Genomic DNA, 17,362 nt, shown 5'->3' on the forward strand with positions numbered 1-17,362 from the left:
TGGGGCTGGGCTGCTGGTCCACATGGGCCAGGCACATGGGGGATGGCGGGGCTGCAAGTGGTGGCAGCGCAAGTGTGGGCATCAGCCACTCCAGTCATTACACTACTGCCTCCCACAGGGCACTGGGGACGAAATCGCTGCCCCACTTTGGAGGCCAGCTCTGCCAGGTCCACAGAGGCTGCATGGTCCAAAACCTAGGCCCCCCAACTTGGCACTGGGCACACAGTTCCCTCTGTGCTTATCTTGCCCTGAGCCACTTTGCAGGGGACACCAAGGCCCGATGAGGGCAAACAACATGCTGTCGTCCTCAGGACCTGTTCTGATCATGGTCCATGGCCTGGTGCAGCCCCATGGTTGCCGTAGGACACACCCCGGGCAATGCCGGGCCCGAGTTCCCAGAGGTCTGTGGGGTCTCGTGCAGATCAGCAGCCGTCAGCTGCCCATTACGTCACCACAGCAAATTATGAACAACAAACAACACCGCCCACTAGAGTGCAGCAGGATGGAGCCACTTGGAGCACGAGATTAAACGAGGCAGGGACCTGGCTTGACAGCCGGCCAGGAGCACCCGCTCTGGCCCACGTCCCCTTGACAGCCAGTCCACCAGCCAGCAGACAGGGGAGCCTGGCCTTGGCCAAGCAGCTGGCCACAAGGGAATGGGACAGCATCCGCCCAGATGGCCCCATGTCAGTGCCTGGGAGCTGTGCTTGGCCCCACAAGGGTGCGGGGCAGGGGGTGCGGGACGCGCCAGCGAGGATGGGCCTAGGCTCAGCAAAGTCCTCCATTTCCCCCTAGAGGAATGCAGCCAAGCACGGAGGACACCCTGGAGGTGGCACAGCCAGGCCTCTGTCCTGCACTCTACTCACCTGCTGCCCACACTCCCTCCCCCTGACCCCAGCCTAAGGTGGCTCCCGGCCTAACCCAACTCCCCAAGGAGGCCAGTGAGTCACTCATTAGGAAATACATAGTCCAGGAGGCCTGGGTTGGGGCTGGCTGGTCCCGCGGTCCTTGGAGCGGCGCAGGCAGGAAAGCTGGAGAGGTTTCAGGCTCTGCTCTGGGTGGGGCCCTGGTCGCAGGACACACACGTGGCCCCCAAAACCCCCGTGAAGCATGAGTCTGTGTGGACAGCTGCAGGCTGCAGGCTTGGGGTCCCTGCAACCGTGCACCCCTACCTCCTGGCACTCACCATCTGCCCCACGCACACACTGGCTGCCTCCATCATGGCCCCATCAGCAATGGAACGCGCCGACTCCTTCTCAATGTGGGGGTTTCCTGACAGCAGCTCTTCCACCACCTGCTGGGTGGGGCAGAGATGCCCAGTGACCCCCGGGGGCCTCGGTCAGGGTCACGGAGCCAGGCGGTGCAGGCAGGTGTGGAAGCATACTTTACATTTCGATACTCCTCCAGGGTGATGCGGCCGTCGCTGTCCGAGTCGTACATGTGGAAGAGGACTGGGGGGAGAGCAAGGCTCGGTCAAGGGAGGAACCCAGGCCTCCGGCTTCCCTCGCTCTCAAACCTGTACTGAACTCAATGAAACACACCAACACGAAGCCTCAGGGCCCAAGCCCGATCTCTTCGCCTGCTATTCAACATCACTGGGCCTCAGCTTCCCCATCTGTAGAATGGGAGCAACAGCTCTGGCCATCTGGGGTTGGGGGTCCCAGGGACCAGCCTGGCATGTGGTAAGGGCGGCCAGCACAACAGTGACGTAAGGCCAACACAGGTTATCACACGACACCCTGGGAAGGGGCATCAGGGTTGGACCTGAGTGAGTCCCTCTGCTTCCTGGGTTCCCAGTCCTATGAGTAAACGAACAGAATGACATGAGGATGTCACCCCAGACCCATTCCTGAGCTAAAGATAGCCAAGCCCTTCCCTACAACCATCCACGCTTGGGCGCAAGAGGCAGAGTCAGGCTGAAGTCGCAGGCAAGTCGTTAGGGAGAAAAGCAGCCACGAAGGACGCTGGCCGGCCCAGGTCACCTCTCAGGGAACCGTGAGGGCTCCGCCAGCAGGCCTCGAGGTTCCCTGTCGGCCTTTTAGCGTGTCCTGGGGACCACTGGTGTGCTCAGAGGCAGCACATCAAGATCACACAGGACCCGGCCTTGTGGCACAGTGAGTTATGTCGCCATTCCTGCTGCTGGCATCCCACATCTGAGTGCCAGCCCAAGTGCCAGCTCCCTGCTGCTGCTCCTGGGAAAGCAGTGAAGATGGCCCAAGCCCTTTGACCCCTGTGCTCATGTGGGAGATGCAGAAGAAATTCTGGGTTCCCCCTTTCAGCCTGGCCCATCCCTGCCAGTTGTGGTCATCTGGGGCTTGACAAGTACATGGAAGATCTTGCTTTCTGTCACTTTCAAATAAATTAAACTTACAACAGAGAGGGGGTGGGTGTCCCAGGGCCACTAGGACAAGAGACAAACCGGGCACCCAGGTCTACCAGAACCCATCATCCCACAGTCCCCTACTCATCCCAGAAAGCCAAGAGCTGCTGACAAGTTACTTAGCAATGAAGAACACCAGGGCCACCTTTCTAGGGACTGACCATCATGGGTCCCAGCCAGTGTTCTGGGTCCCTCCCCTTGCTGTGCGGACAGGCCTTGGGGGCCCATAGCCTGTGTGGGGCTGGGGGCTCAGAGGCCAAGGGGCCTGGGCTAGGGGGCACGCACATCTCAGCTTCTCTTTGCGGCTCAGCTCCACCTGCTCCTCGCCCAGGCTGGTGTCAATGGGCCGGAAGTACGACATGATGGTCAGGAAGTCCTCGAAGTTGATCTCGTCAGCCAGGCCGCTGGGCCCCTTGCGCAGGTTTCTGCAGAAGCAACGGGGTGGAGGGTCACAGGGTCCTGGGTCTCATCCTTCCCTGATGGAGGCTTCACCCACAGCGGCTCACCACACCTAGGGCCCTGCTCACCGAGCACCTGCTCTGCCCAGGTACCAAGGACTTGGGGGGCTGTGAAGCCCAGTCCCCACCCTGCCTACCTGTCCAGGGCTCTAGCAGATGCCTCACGTGTGCGGAAACCGAGGCACTGAGCAGTGGCTCCCACAGGGCACACCTACATGTGCTTTCGTGCAGCGTGTGGAGCTTCACGCACCACGGGCTCAAGGTACAGCCTGTGAGCTGGGGGTTGCAGTGGCGTTGGGGAAGGTCTCACCCCGCAGGCAGGAGACACCTGAGGACTTCGCAGCAAGCCAGGGCACGAGAGGTTCCAGGTACAGACCCAGAGCCCTGGCTTTGGGGGGAGCAGGCTGCAACCTCCCACCCCCACACGGGGTTGACTGCCCTTGTGCGGCCCTGCTGTCCATAAGCAGAGTCAGCGGCCGCCACACCTGCAGAAGTGCCAAGCGAGCCCCTGGGGAGATCCCGGGGTGGGGGGATTGGGGCTGGCTCCAACTGCAGCCTTTCCACAAGGGAGGGGAAGCAGAACCGGGTTCCAGGCTGCCCATGCAGTACAGGAGCTGCCCCAGGACAGGGGTGCCCGGTGCACCATGGGGGGCTAGTAAACACTGACAAAGGGCCCCCCACTGGGGAGAATGGCTGAAAAATAACCCCACCAGTCGGGGGGGGGGCCCATAGCAAAAGCACTGGGGTAAGCCCTTATCGCTCCCTGGCTTCAACCACAGCCCAACGGGCAGAGGGCGCAGGTGGTCACCTCACATCCTATCATGGCAGAGTTCTCCGGGCGCCCAGGTTGGCCAGGCCACAATGACAGCTGCGCCAGCACAGTGCAGGGGCTGACGGCTGCACATGTTTAAAGAAACACATTCAGGGCTCGGCAGCATGGCCTAGTGGCTAAGGTCCTCGCCTTGATCCCATATGGCCGCTGGTTCTAATCCCGGCAGCTCCACTTCTTCTCTATCTCTCCTCCTCTCAGTATATCTGACTTTGTAATAAAAATAAAATAAATCTTTAAAAAAAAAAAAAAAAAAAGAAACACATTCATCATCTTCTCTGAGAAGGCCCCTCCACTGCCCCTGCACTGAAAAATCTCACTGCACTTCACATCTGACAGAGTGTTCCATGTCAAGGAACTTTCTAGAAAGCAGTGACTCCCACATGCTACCACAGCAGGGAGCTGATATCTCTACCAGGCCTGCGGCATCAATCTGTCTCCCTCAAGCTGTCAAACCATCTAAGGCTCCTGCCATCTGCTCCTCCCAGAGCATTTGAATCATCAATCCCCCAGAGCTCCTTGTTTGGCCCCCATGTCCTTCCTGGGCAGTTCAGGCTGAGAGGGAGCCATGGAGATGAGCTCTGGGGACAACAGGACAGTCCCTCGGGGCACACGGGCAGGGATCTGGTTTCCAGAGAAACTCCCCTGAGAGTCTGCAAAAAGCTGGGACAGCCGGAGCCCAGGAAGTGCAGACCAAGTCACTGGAGCCAGCTTTACTTGCCCTCCACTCACACGCCTCAAGCCTCAACTGGGCACCCAGGACCAGGCAGTAATCTTAAGGCCCTGCCCCATCCCTGAAGAATCTTGGGAACCAAGGATGAGGCTAGAAAATCCCACTTGTGGCTGCTCCTACAACTCCATCCCCTTGGGAGTGATAGGTGCCTCCCCTCTCCATAGGGGGGCTCCCCAGAGCCTAGAGGGGGCATGGCAACCCCGCTCCTGCCCACTGTGGCCCACGTGGGCCTGAGAGGTCTCTGGACACCTTCCAAGAGTGGCTCCAGGTAGTGGGAGCCAAGGCGCCCCCAGCCCTAGACCTGGGAGTCTCCACTGCTCTCCCCACCCTGTCCTTGCCCTGTGGCATGTGTGGGCTCTGACTGGGTCCTTGCAGCTGCCAGGAGCAGCCCCCACCACCCCGGGCCCTCCCCCTGCAGCATAGATGAGCTTTGCAAGATGCAAATGAGAGCCTGGAGATGACTTCCAGCTACCACCTGCTCTCCAAGTCCCTCGGTAGCCCAGCCCAGCCCAGCCCTCCCGCCCACCTGCTCTCCTGCCCCACCTGGAGTCTCTCTGGCTCTGCCCACGCAGCACCCTGACACCTGTGCACCATGCAGCCACCCTGCACAGCCTCACACGCTCACGGAAAGGAGAGCTGGCCATTGCCTCCCGATGTCCAACCCTAAGCCCTCTAGCCAGAATAAGTGTCAGCTCTGTCCGCTTCCCGCCCCCGGTCTCTCTGAGGAGGTGTCTCACACAGATAACAGTCCCTAGGAACTGGGAGCCAAGCTGCGATCCTGGCTCCCTTCTTTTTAAGGAATCATGCGCAGTATAACATGCAGCTTGCGTCTGCACAGGCGCACACACCCTGGGCCTTCGCTCACACAACTCCCAACGCAAAGCCACAAGCACCATGTTTAGCCCCCAACCCCGATGACGAAGTCCTTCAACATAAACACCAGGCCACGGTCTGCCTCTCAGCCTAGGCCACTGGGCATGTGAGCGCCCACTCATACCTTCACAACAGCATGACATGGCCCCTGCGTGGCAAGTCCCCGAGGCAGGAGTTATGACCTGTCCAGTGTGTAGGAGGGCAAACTGAGGCAGCCACCAAAAGGCGCCTCTCCCTGCCCCGTCTGTCAGCGACCATGCCCGGGTTGTTTCCTCTTTAAAGCATGGGGTGGGACAGGCTGCGGCTTTCAAGGTTGGTCTCTAACTTGAGGCACTGGTTCCAGTTCTGGCTGCTTCACTATCGATCCAGCTCCCTGCTCATGCGCCTGGGAAAGCAGCCAATGATGGCCAAGTCCCTGGGCCCCTGCACCCATGGGGGAGACCCCGATGAAGTTCCTGACTACTGGCTTCAAATCAATCCTGCCGCAGGTCTGGCTGCTGCAGTCATTTTGGGAGTGAACCAGTGGATGGAAGATTTCTCTCTCAACAAATTTTTTTTTTCCTCTCAGCAAATTTTTAAAGAGGAAGTGTGGGGTGACCCAATACTTGCCTCTAATGAGGCGCCTGAGTGAAAGCCATGGGATGTTACTTCTGGGGGTGGGTCACAGACAGGGTGGCGCTGGGAATGGTGTCAAGATGCCATGCGGGATGTCCCTGTCCCAGCTCGGAGAGCCTGAGGTCAAGCCCCAGTTGCTTTGTTTTTATTTATTTTACTTGGAAGTTGGCATGGCAGACAGAAGAGAACAGATGGAGAGGGGTTCCATCCATTGATTCACTCCCCAAATGGCTGCAACGCCTGATCCAAAGTCAGGAGCCAGGAGCTTCTTCCAGATCTCCCACGTGGGTGTGGGGCCCAAGGACCTGGGCCGTCCTCCACTGCTTTTCCAGGTCATCAGCAGGGAGATGGATTGGGAGATGGAGCCACTGGGACACGAACTGGCACTCCTATAGGATGCCAGCACCAGCAGGTGGAGGATTAGCCAGTTAGGACACCGTACTGTCCTCCCCCACTTTTTTGGCATGATAAGAAATAAAAACTTTATCAATACAGCAACAAAAATCCTCAGTCACATGCTTTAAAAAAATTCTAAATCTCTACCATGCTCCTTTTTAAAAAAATTTGTTTTGAAAGAGAGCTACAGAGAGAAGGCAAGACGGAGAGAGGAAAGGCGAGAGGGAGGGAGAGGTGAGGGAGGACAGAAGATAGAATGGGAATGAAGCTTCCATCCACCAGTTTACTCTCCAAACAGCCACAGTAGCCAGGACTGGGCCAGGCTGAAGCCAAGAGCCAGGAGCTTCTTCCAGTTCTCCCACATGGGTGCAGGGGCCCACGGACCTGCCATCCTCCACTGCCTTCCCAGGCCACACGCAGGGAGCTGGATCAGAAATTCAACAGTCGAGACTCCAACTGGCACTGAAGGCAGAAGCTCAGCCTGGTTCCTCAGCTGTGTGTGATTCCAGCCTCCTGCTGTCACATACCCTGGGACAGGGCAGCGGTGGCTGCAGGGCTGAGCCGCTGCCACCCATGTGGAAGTGCTGGATGGCTCTTCAGCCCGGCCCAGCAGGGCTGCTGCGGGCACCAATGGATGAGAGCTCTGTCTGCTTTTCTCATAAACTACTTCTAAAAAGATGGTGGCTTCCACACTTGAGGATGTGGAGAGGCTTGGGAGACACTTGGCTGGCAGCCACAGCAGCAGCAAGCCTGAAAGCCGAGAACCCACCCCTCAGGGCCCCGCCCTAGGTGCCACCAGGAGCCTGGGAGGTGGAGCCAGCTGTCCCACATGCTTCAGCTGTGGACCCCACCACCGCCTCCCTGCTGCCAGGGCCTCTCTCCACCCCAGCGGGCAGGACGGGGCCTAGCACTGAAGGACAAGGCATCCTGCCTCTGGGCCAGCCCACCTGTTGTCGAAGAAGGCACGTACGATCTTGGAGCGGATGGGGTTGAGTTCCAGGTCGGGGACGCTGTTAAAGTTCTCCTTGCTGGTTTGCAAGCGGCAAATGGCACCGGAAAGAGAGTGACAAAAAAGAACATGGGTGTCTGCGGGCGATTCTACCAGGAAGCAAGCCACCCTCCGCAGTTTCCCACGAGGATGGCTCTGGGTGACCCACAAGTATTCCTCCTTGCCTGTTGAGCCTGTGCAGAGGCAGGGTAGGGCCTGGAGGCAAATGAGAAGACCAGCGTTGTGTGCCCAGGGGCTTCAGAAGGGACCTGGTGGGAAAGGAAATTCACCCAGCAGCCTGGGTGATGGCAGAACTTTCTTTGAGAACACGAGGCTGAGCGACAGAAACCAGGTGCAAGTGGACACACGTTTATAGGAAATGCCCAGAAGAGCCGAGTCCATGAGCACAGAAAGGAGGTGAGCAGCTGTCATGTGAGAGGGGAGGTGAGGCGAGATGGCTCAGAGGGCCGGGTGTCTTTCAGGGATTGTGGAAACTGTCTCAACTTGTCTGCCCAGTGGCCAAGGCGCCCACTACCACGGCCATGTCTATGTCAGAGCATCCAGGTGCGCGTCCCAGCTCCAGTTCCCCAATGCAGACCCAGGGAGGCAGCTCTTCCAGGAGCTGGGCCCCTTTGCACACACAGGAGACCTGCACGGAGTCCCAGGCTGCACTGCGGGCCTCAGGGGAGTGAACCAGCACATAGTCGCTCTCCGTATGCTCAACAAACTGTGGGTCTATAATCCTAACTCTTTAGGTGTTAAATGTCACTGGGTTATGTTATAATAGGCAAGCACACGGGATGTAAATGATACATCAAGAAAACAAAGCTTTTATTTAAAAACAAACAACCCTGCTTCAACATGGGCACCTGACTGCCATAGCTCTCAGAATGCTGCTTGGGAACACCCACACCTCCTATTATGATACCTGCCTTGAGTCTGGCCCCTCCACTTCTAACCTGGTTTCCTCCGGCTCATGGGGTGGCACCAGGTGATGGATGAAGGTTCGAGTACTTGGGTCCCTGCCCTACTTACAGGGGACCCAGATGGAGCTGTGGCCTGGCCCTGGCCCGGTGGCTGTAAGCTGCTGGCCTGAAGCTATAAATGGATGCTTTCTCCATCCCTGTAGCTCTCTGCCACTTAATTTTAACTGTATTATTTGTTTCAAAACTGTGCACCTGGGGTGGGGAAGGTACACCTCTGGCAGGATGGCCTGTGACCAGCCTGGGCCCTAGAGCCATGGGAATGCAGGCGTGGAGGCAAAGGTGGCCCTGCCAGGGCCGCAGGTCCTTCCTTCCCACACCAGATGGGCAGCCCTGCACTCTCAGGATCCACTCCCTGTTCACTGTGCCTTGCCCTGTGCTCTGGCGGCTACAGGCAAGTGGAAGGGACCCAGTGCACAGGCCGGCATCCCCTCAGGGCACCAGAGGCCGGGTTGGGGGAGTTCCAGGGAGAAGTCTGGAGAGACAAGATGGACACTCGCCGGAACTGGGACTCAGAACTCCAAGCAGCAGGTGTCTGGGGGAGGAGGCAATATCCCCCACCCCGATCCCAAGGGCCCATCACTGAGCTGGAAGGTTCCCTAGAAATACAGCTCAGTACCCACTGCACGGACTGGGGGGACCTGGAGGGGCGTGAGGCCTAGGCTGCTCAGTATCCCCTCCACTACTGGGCGTCCTCCTGTGCCTCTCCATCAGACCTCCCGGCTGGGCTGAAACAACATGCTGCCAAGTTCAGGGGCTGGCATCGGAGCACACTGACCTGGATTCACAAGGGCCCAACTCCAGAGATGGACACGTACTTGGGACAGGCGACCCAGAGGGAAGGGGTGTGATGTGTGAGGAAGAATAAAGCATGAACCCCCATGCCACCACCAGGACCTTCAGAAACTTGGCACTGGCAAGGAGCCAAGCCCAGACTGCATGGCACCTGTATCATGCATATGACACACTCAGCCACAACGGCCAACCCACTGTGTTGGGGCAGACGGCCACTCCGCAGGGATGCAGAAACAACCGCACACCTCAAATGCAAAACTTCAGTACTGTTTAATACGTGAATGCTATCTCAGTCAAGTGGTTAAAGATTTTCCCTGGGGCCAGGGTTATGGCATCGCTGGTTAAGTAACTTCTACCTGTGACACCGGCAGCCCACATGGGAGCCCTGATTTGAGTCCTATCTGTTCCGCTTTCAATTCAGCTCCCTGCTTATGCTCCTGAAAAGGCAGCAGAACATGGCCCAAGTGCTTGGGCCCCTGCATCCATGTGGGAGACACAGATGGGGTTTGGGGCTCCTGGCTCCAGCCTGGTCCAGCTCTGTTGTGGCTGCTGGGGAAGTGAACCAATACAGAGATGGTCTCTACCTTTCAAATTCGTAAGATAAATCCTCGTGTCCCTAAAGCCTTTAGGGACAGGAAGAACCAGTGTACCAGGGCAGACACTGGCATAGCAGCTGAGATGCCGCTCAAGATGTCCCCAACCCATTCTGAAAAGCCTGGGTCCCAGTCCCAACTCCACTTGCCTTGCTTCCTGCTCACCTTGAAGCAACAGGTGATGGTGCCAGTAGCGGGTCCCTACCATCCACATGGCAATCCCAGCGTGAGTGCCAGGGCCCTGGCATCTTCCTGGCCCAACCCTGGCTGCTATAGATATCTGGGAGAATGAACCAGCAAATTCAAGATCCCTGTCTCAATTGCTCTCTAAAACAAAATAAAAATGGGTAAAAATTTTTGCACAAGAACCACCACACGAAGGGTCCATCACGTAACCCTGCAACCTGAAGCCCAGATGATATGTAACTCCCTTGAGGTTACTCAAGGTTACATGCCTGGAGAGATCAGGGTGTGGGGTTGCTCCTCGCCCCCTGCCACATGACAGACCCTCTGCGTGACATGTGTCAGGCATGATCAGCCCCTGCCACGCTGGAACAGCACCCGACTCCTCCTCCTGTGACTGCGAGGAGGGGAGATGGAGAACAAAGCCCCCAGAAGAGGCCTGAGTCAGGGTCCCAGAGTCTACACAGTGGCCAGTGGATGATGGCAACCCACTGTACAACAGCTCGCCATGGGACTCCATGGGCGCTCCTATCCTACCGCCAGTATGGCAGAGCCAGCACCAAGAGGCCTACCGGCCCCACCAGCCAGGGTGTAGGCATGATGGACAGGAGCCCAGAGTTCCATGCTACTACCCCAACACCACACCGCCACACTTGCCGCAGCTACATCCCCAGTGGGGGAAGGGTCCAGGCACCTGGACAGAGCGACTTTAGGAGAAGGGAAAGTGGCCAGCTGCCATGTGACTGGCACACGAGACTCCAAACCCTCCATAGCTGTCATAGGCTAGGTGTCCTGGCTCCTGCCAACCTTCCTCAGCCTCAGTTTTCTCACCTGTAAAGTGGGCACAGCCCCTCATCAGCTCTATGCTGCTCTAAGACCTGAGGCAGGGACTCTGTCCCCCTGGAGGGAGAAAGCAGTGCTGGGGTGCACCCAGGACAGAAACTCTGGGACATGCTTAGCATACGCTTAGCCCAGTGCTCACGGAGCAGTAAGGGCCCCACAGATGGTTGCCTTCAGGCCATGGCAGCTTGGCACAGGGCACACTGCCTGTGACTTGCCCAACACCACACATACACCTGCAAGGCAGAGGAGCTCAGGGATGGTTTGCGGAGTGATGGGTTGAGTTGACAGGTGTCAGAGGAATAAGGGCTAGGCCCCTCCCCTGGGGCCCAGCATCCTGGGACCCATCAGCAGAGGCGACATTTCCAGAGGGAGGAGGCACAGCCCGGGTCAACCCGACAATTGGCACAAGAGGCCTGGCTTCCCACGGTGGTGACAGGCAGACGGCTGCCTGCCGGGAACATAGTGTCCCCAGTCCCGTGTCTGTGCAGGTGCCTGGAAGTGGGCTATCTTTCAACAGTCACTTCTTTCCCTTTGAAAAACACAAACACACACACAGCAAGCATGTAGGAGGGAGAGACAGACAGATCTGTCTGCGAAATGCTGGTGGATGGGGGGACTCTTGGAGGCTCCTGGAGGCCCAAGACCATGCACGTGAGCTGGGAGGGGCGAGGCAGCTGGGTCTCCTGGTTACAGACGTGACCTTACGCACATTTCTAAGGTGATAAAGCCATGGGGAGGGCATTTGTGAACAGGAGCTATCTGTCTCTCAGATAAATATAAGTCTGATAAACCCAGGAAAAGCGCTTGGCACATCCCACAGTGAGCTCCGAATCCAACAGCAGTGTTAACAGCAAGCAGGCGGGAGCAGCACTGACCTGGTGGGACAGGTCACAGCCCCAGGAGCTGAGCTTCCTGCAGGCTCGGGGCAGGGGGAGGGGAGGAGGGCAGAGCTTGGTGTCATGACTTGGAGCTGACACCAGCCCTGTATGACAAGACTTAACCCTGTCTCAGAGACCCAGGCAGAGAGGGGAAGCAACTTCCTGCTGCCAAGAATGACCTGGAATGCACATTTGCCACAGTCCTGTTGTGTCACCTTAACCTCCCTAAACTTGACTTCTCAATCTAGAGCGGGTGGTGGCGAAGGGGAGCCCTGGGAGGATCCTGCAGACCTAGGACCACATAAGTGTGCTGTGAGCTGGTGCCTGGCGCTAAGGCAAGGACAGGGGCAACACTGAGAACCCAGATGGGATCCAGGGATGACACGCTGTCCAGCCACGCAGGCCATCAGGAAGTGGCTCTCAGCAGTGGACACCGAGTCCTCTTCCCTCCCTCATACATGTCCATGGCTGTGTTCATCATGGCCTGGGGGATCTAAAAATATGCTTGCCACCGGCCCTATCTAGCCAGCCTGCCGGGGGCCCATCTCACCGCCGCCACCATCGCATCCACCCAAGGCAGCCCACAGCATCTATTTTGGGGGCTGAGAGCCGGCCAGAGAGCTCTTAGGAAGTTCCCAGTTGCCATGGACAACTCGCACCCGATAAGAACTAACTGTACAGACAGCTATGCTGTTCTGTATTGCCTGACCTTCTGGCAGCCTCCCTTGTCAGAGGGGAGCAGCTCATAGCAGGTGCTTAACATGCACAGGAACCTAAGCAGGCACTTGGCCAGGTGGGCACAGGCCCTGGTACTCAGTGGTCAGGACGCACTCAGGTTGGGGGTGTCATGAAGCACATCTGACAGGGGAGGAGTGCAGCCTCACAGAGCTGGGGTCGCATCAGGAATTCACCTGAAAGTAGGCCTGGGAAGCGAGGCTGCCATAGCCCCAGAGTGAGCCATCCCCTGGATGTCTCAGGATGCTCTTTGAAAAGACAAGAGAGCTAGAGAGCTAGAGAGCTAGAGAGCTAGAGAGCTAGAGAGCTAGAGAGCTAGAGAGCTAGAGAGCTAGAGAGCTAGAGAGCTAGAGAGCGAGAGAGCTAGAGAGCTAGAGAGCTAGAGAGCTAGAGAGCTAGAGAGCTAGAGAGAGAGAGAGAGAGAGAGAGAGAGAGAGAGAGAGATGGTAGAAAGGAAACATCGATTCTGGGAGCTTCTGCTTTTCTGCCTTGCGGTACTGGTTCAAAGCTAAGTTCGATTTCTCAATAGGCTGCAAGTTTAGAAACCTAACTCCTTCTTTGGCCTTTCAAATGCAATGCACTTTCGAGGGACTTTTGTGCACCCTTCTTAAGGGATCCTGTTCTTGCTTTCCCAGAGGGAGGGGGCAGGAGGAGCTGCAACCCCACGCTCACCCCACAGGGTCCCAGAGTGGCTGGGGCTCCTGGCGGCAGAACCACAGTCCAGGACACTCTCCCAGGCCAGCTTTCCTGAGTGACCTCTAAATGCTAACAAAATGAGCTCTTGCAGCACAGCCCAGGGCATCCTAGATGTGCCTGGAAGGGTAAATCTGACAGTCTGGCTGGGGCTCAGCAGAGTGGAGGTTGGGAAGGTGCTGGCCACTGGCACCCAGCCCAAAGCTGCTCAGAGGAGGATGGGCCAAAAAGCCCAAGGGATCCACCACAAGAGCCGCCCAGTCACCCCTGTCAGAGGCCCTGGGTAGAGGTAGGGGCTGCGGGTAGACCTAATTAGGCAAAACAGTTCCTACAGCCTGTTTGCAAATGATCAGATGTTGTGGTCCTCCCCTCCTTCCTGCTGGCTTTATGTGTAGCCGACACCAACACCCACAGCTCTGCAGGCATGAGAATGACAAATACCCCACCCCGTCCCTGACCACCAGGGAAGCTGAGGTCACTCACAAATTCAGGCTGGACCCACAGCAGGATCTCAGTGACAGGTTCAAATTCCAGCTCCTCCACCCGTAAGATGGATGACCCTGGGCTGGGGCCATGGTGACCTCTCCGAGCCTTACCCTCCCATCTTGAGAATGGGGAGAGCAGGCGGTTACAGCACCACTCCCTAAGGGGTTTCGGATCCTTCTAGGGAGGCCACAAAACAAGATCAACAGTAACAGCTGACAGCAGTGCACAGTCCCTGTGTGCCAGGCCCCAGCTCCACTCTCTGCTGGAAAATATAAACCCACAAAGGAAAGGACAAGACAAGCGACAGGCCACAGGAGTGCCAGGATGGTGCATTGCAAGCGTCGTCATTTGCTGCTGGCTCCTGGGCCCTCATTTACTCACTCACTCAGCTACTCAGAGACCATCTTCAGTATTAAAAGCTCCTTATTTGGCACTTGGGCCAAGCACAGATCCAGTTCCTGCCTCCCCCAGGAGCTGGCTGGCACTGCCAGAGACTACAGATGGCATGGGGGTGGGTGGCATTACAGCTCTGTGCTGGAGGTGGTGGGACTGGACAGTCCCCGGTGCGGAGAAAGCAGGGGCAGTCAGCTGGAGGCCTGCAGGGCATTACAGAGGTGGCAGCTCACAGGTCAGCACCTGCAAACCCGCCTGGGTCCCAAGAACATACAGATAAACTGAGGGTCCTGGGGAGCCCCTGAAGGCTGCTGAGCCCATGGAAGCTTATGAAAAGCAGGAGCCCCACAGAGCAGAAGGTGGCCCTGGGGAGTATGTGTTGGTGTGGGAAGCCCTTAGACGAGGAAGGGGAGGTAGCAGCACAGAGCACTCAGGCACACTGTGCCCCCTCTCACCAAGGAGGATCCGCCGTGAATAGCCACCTGCACTGAAATGCCGATTCTCGGGCCCCACCCCAAAACTTGCATTGCAGCCAGACTCCCAGGTGATTTGCACGTGCACTCAACTTGGGGAAGGGGAGTATGGGGAGGGAACCACAGGTGATTTGCACATCTTGCCAGTGCATCCTCCAGTGGTACACAGCGACAAAGCAGTCAGAGGCTCCAACATGGGAACCTCAGAGCAGGGAGCTCCCTTCTCCACCCCCACAGGCACAACAGTAAGCCACACAGTCAAAGGCGCAAAGGATTTCCATACAGGCTTGCCTCACAAATCTGCCTAGGTGGGTTTTTTTTTTTGCCTCTACATCCCTCACGTCTGAAGAATTACATGCATGTGCGATCTGAACTTACGGCAACCACCCCAGAGCGCTCCCCTCTCACCTCTGTGAAAAACCAGCTCACAATTCCAGCTGGTGGCCCTGGCAACTGCACGTGGCCTCACCTGAGCCTGTGAGCCGTCAGGTGTCATTTCATTGAGAGCAGTGGGGTCAGGGACGCAGCAGCAAAGGTGTAATTCCTGGTGGTCTTTAATTTTGCCGGGGGTGTAATTAAAGCAAGATGAGAGGCTGTGAGAACCCCAAGGCTCAGCAGCTGAGTGCCCGAAATGGCTGCTTTGGCAACACAAGGCACTGAGGTAACCACACGGCTCTGCTAAGATGGGCATGGGTCCTCACACAGGTGGGTGTCTGCATGGTGCAGGACAAATACGCACCAAGACATAGGATGCTCTCCTGGGCTTGTAGCAGGCCTGTTCCAAATGGCCAAACCCTTTGACCTGGAGATGCTGACCATATGCCTTGGGACTCTGCATCTGTTGGGAGCTGGTCTGCTTGAAGCTGCAAGCCTGCCTGCCACAGGTCAGCTTCTCATCGACTGGTCATCAGCCTTCCAGGGACCTCTCCCTATCGAGCTCCAAATAACCTGGTTGCCACCTAAGACGGGATGTAGTTCCAGCCACCACTCCTCACAGACAATGTTATAAACTGGCATCTAAGAAAAACAATCGTTGGAAACACGAACCAGCATGCCAATCTTCACAGAGACCTTAGGTTGCCACCTGCCCACCTCGCCTGAGGTTGGAGGATCTGCAAGAGGTGGAATCTGAAGAGACAGGGCATTCTCCAGACAACACCTGAGTCCCTGAATCTGGCTGTACCAAAACCTATTGTTCTTTGTACACCCAACAGTGGGCGTGGCCTGGCCTCCAGCAGGTACACATTGCAGGGAGGAGTCCAGAGCAAGGGTGGAAGTGGAATAAGTTTCCCCAGCTGCCTCTCCACTTTAGTTACTGCTCTCTAACAAATTCCCTCCCATTGGGAACATCGGGCTTTACAGCTTAGAAGGAATTAGAAGCAACAGCCATAGATTAATTTGAGCAAATGGAGTAACTCAAGACTCTTCTGGGCCACCCAGGACAAAGGGAAATCCTCCCACCTGCATCACCCGCCACCAAGAGCCGCAGCTCTACCCAGCACTGACCCGAGCGGCAGGTCTTACCGAATGGTCGGCTGGTCTCCACTCAGCTGCTTAAATCTTCGGTGCAATTGCTCAATCTGCTCTGATGAGACTGGAGTGGGGTGGGGCAAAAAGAGAGACAAAACCATTAATGACTGGTTCCCATGGAGCGCACACACCTTCTCCGGAAGTCTCCCCCCCAGGATACACGCCCTCTCCACAGCGGAAGAACGCCTTCTCCCTGGGAACACAGGTTGCGATGATCAATCTAGCTCTAACAGCTCCTTGGCAGGCGAGACTCAGCCAGGCCCTTCCCACAGCCATTGCCCCTTCCCAGCCCACTCAAGCATCATTCCATCTGCTTGCCCAATGCCCTCCTCTCTCAGTCCTGAAGTTGGGATTTTTCCAAACTCAGCAGGCGACCCAGTCTGGTCAGATTCTCAAATGGGGGTGCGGGGGAAGTGCTGTGGTGCTGTGGAGTAAGGCACCACTCTGGGCACCTGCCTCCCTCATGATGCTGCCTGGCTGTCGTCCTGGTTACCCTACGCCTCAGCTACAGCTTCATGCCAATGCAGACCCTGCAAGGCAACAGATGATGGCTCACATGCTTGGGTCCCTGCTACGCATGCAGGAGACCCGGATGGAGTTCCTGGCTCCTGGTTTCAGCCTGGCCCAGCCCCAGCTGTTGCACATACACAGGGAGTGAACCAGTGCGAGGAAGAGCTCAGGGTCTCCCTTTCTGTCACCCTGCCTTTCATATACATGACTCTTCGAAACAGACAGATGAGCAAGGAAAGGGAAGAGGGGGTCAGGTGGCCTTGGCAATGACCTGGGAGGCCTGTGTAGAGAACTGCATCAGAAGTGTGGTACTGAAAGGAGAAAGAAGAAAAGCCCAGTTGTGGTGCTGGGTGCAGCGGGTGATGCACTCCCATTCCTTCTGGTCGTAGAGCTCCCAAGCCCAGGAGTGGTGCTCAAAATGGTCACCTGTTCTCTGAGGCCAGACAAGGGTCACACCCCACACCTGTGCTCATTTCCCACAATGCCCAGAGGCAGCCGCTTGAATGCTTTTCTCATGACACCTTCACAACTACCAGGGCAGACAAGTCTGGCACAGTCAGAGGGTTCGAGGTCACACGGTGGATACTCAGCGGGTCCCCCGCAAGTGCCCAGGGTTCCCAAGCACAAGACTCGGGCACATTCCAGGTAAGAGGGTGCAGGGTGGTGATGGAGCACATTTTATGCCCCTCCCTCATCACCAAGTAGAGGTGGGACTTGGTTGCCAAGCCCTTCCCTGACCAGGACTGCCTGGCGTCTGGGCCTTCAGGGCTGGCCCCTGGGGAACTAGAGTTGGCTCAGGCCAAACTTCCCCAACAGCAGCTGGGCTGAGGCACTGCCATCTCTGCCACAGCCTTTGATGTCCGCTCCACAAAGCACCACCTCTCTTCTCCTGATAGGAGCAGTGCATTTCTGGGTAACTGTTCACCTCAGCTCCTGTTGTTTCAAGGTTTGCAGGATTTTTTTTTTTTTTAATTTTTGATTTTCAGCCTGAGACG

General features: G+C 57.0%; 1 protein-coding gene across 5 annotated transcripts in view; it reads right to left on the bottom strand.

The window, feature by feature from the left end:
- TESC (tescalcin) overlaps window positions 1–17,362 on the bottom strand; it is a 46,161-nt gene that overhangs the window by 3,940 nt on the left and 24,859 nt on the right. For 2 of the 5 annotated variants that reach the window (XM_058656707.1, XM_058656710.1), the window contains exons 2-6: window positions 15,852–15,921; window positions 7,232–7,312; window positions 2,666–2,805; window positions 1,390–1,451; window positions 1,187–1,297 (exon numbers count right to left, since the gene is read on the bottom strand). In XM_058656707.1, the coding sequence (XP_058512690.1) occupies window positions 1,187–1,297; window positions 1,390–1,451; window positions 2,666–2,805; window positions 7,232–7,312; window positions 15,852–15,921 (464 nt within the window). Of the gene's footprint in view, window positions 1–1,186; window positions 1,298–1,384; window positions 1,452–2,665; window positions 2,806–7,231; window positions 7,313–15,851; window positions 15,922–17,362 lie in introns of all 5 variants that reach the window. The other 3 variants (XM_058656709.1, XM_004597776.2, XR_009244380.1) reach the window with 2 other exon arrangements.

Source organism: Ochotona princeps, chromosome 29 (assembly GCF_030435755.1).
Source record: "Ochotona princeps isolate mOchPri1 chromosome 29, mOchPri1.hap1, whole genome shotgun sequence".
In the NCBI taxonomy this organism is placed as follows: Eukaryota; Metazoa; Chordata; class Mammalia; order Lagomorpha; family Ochotonidae; genus Ochotona; species Ochotona princeps.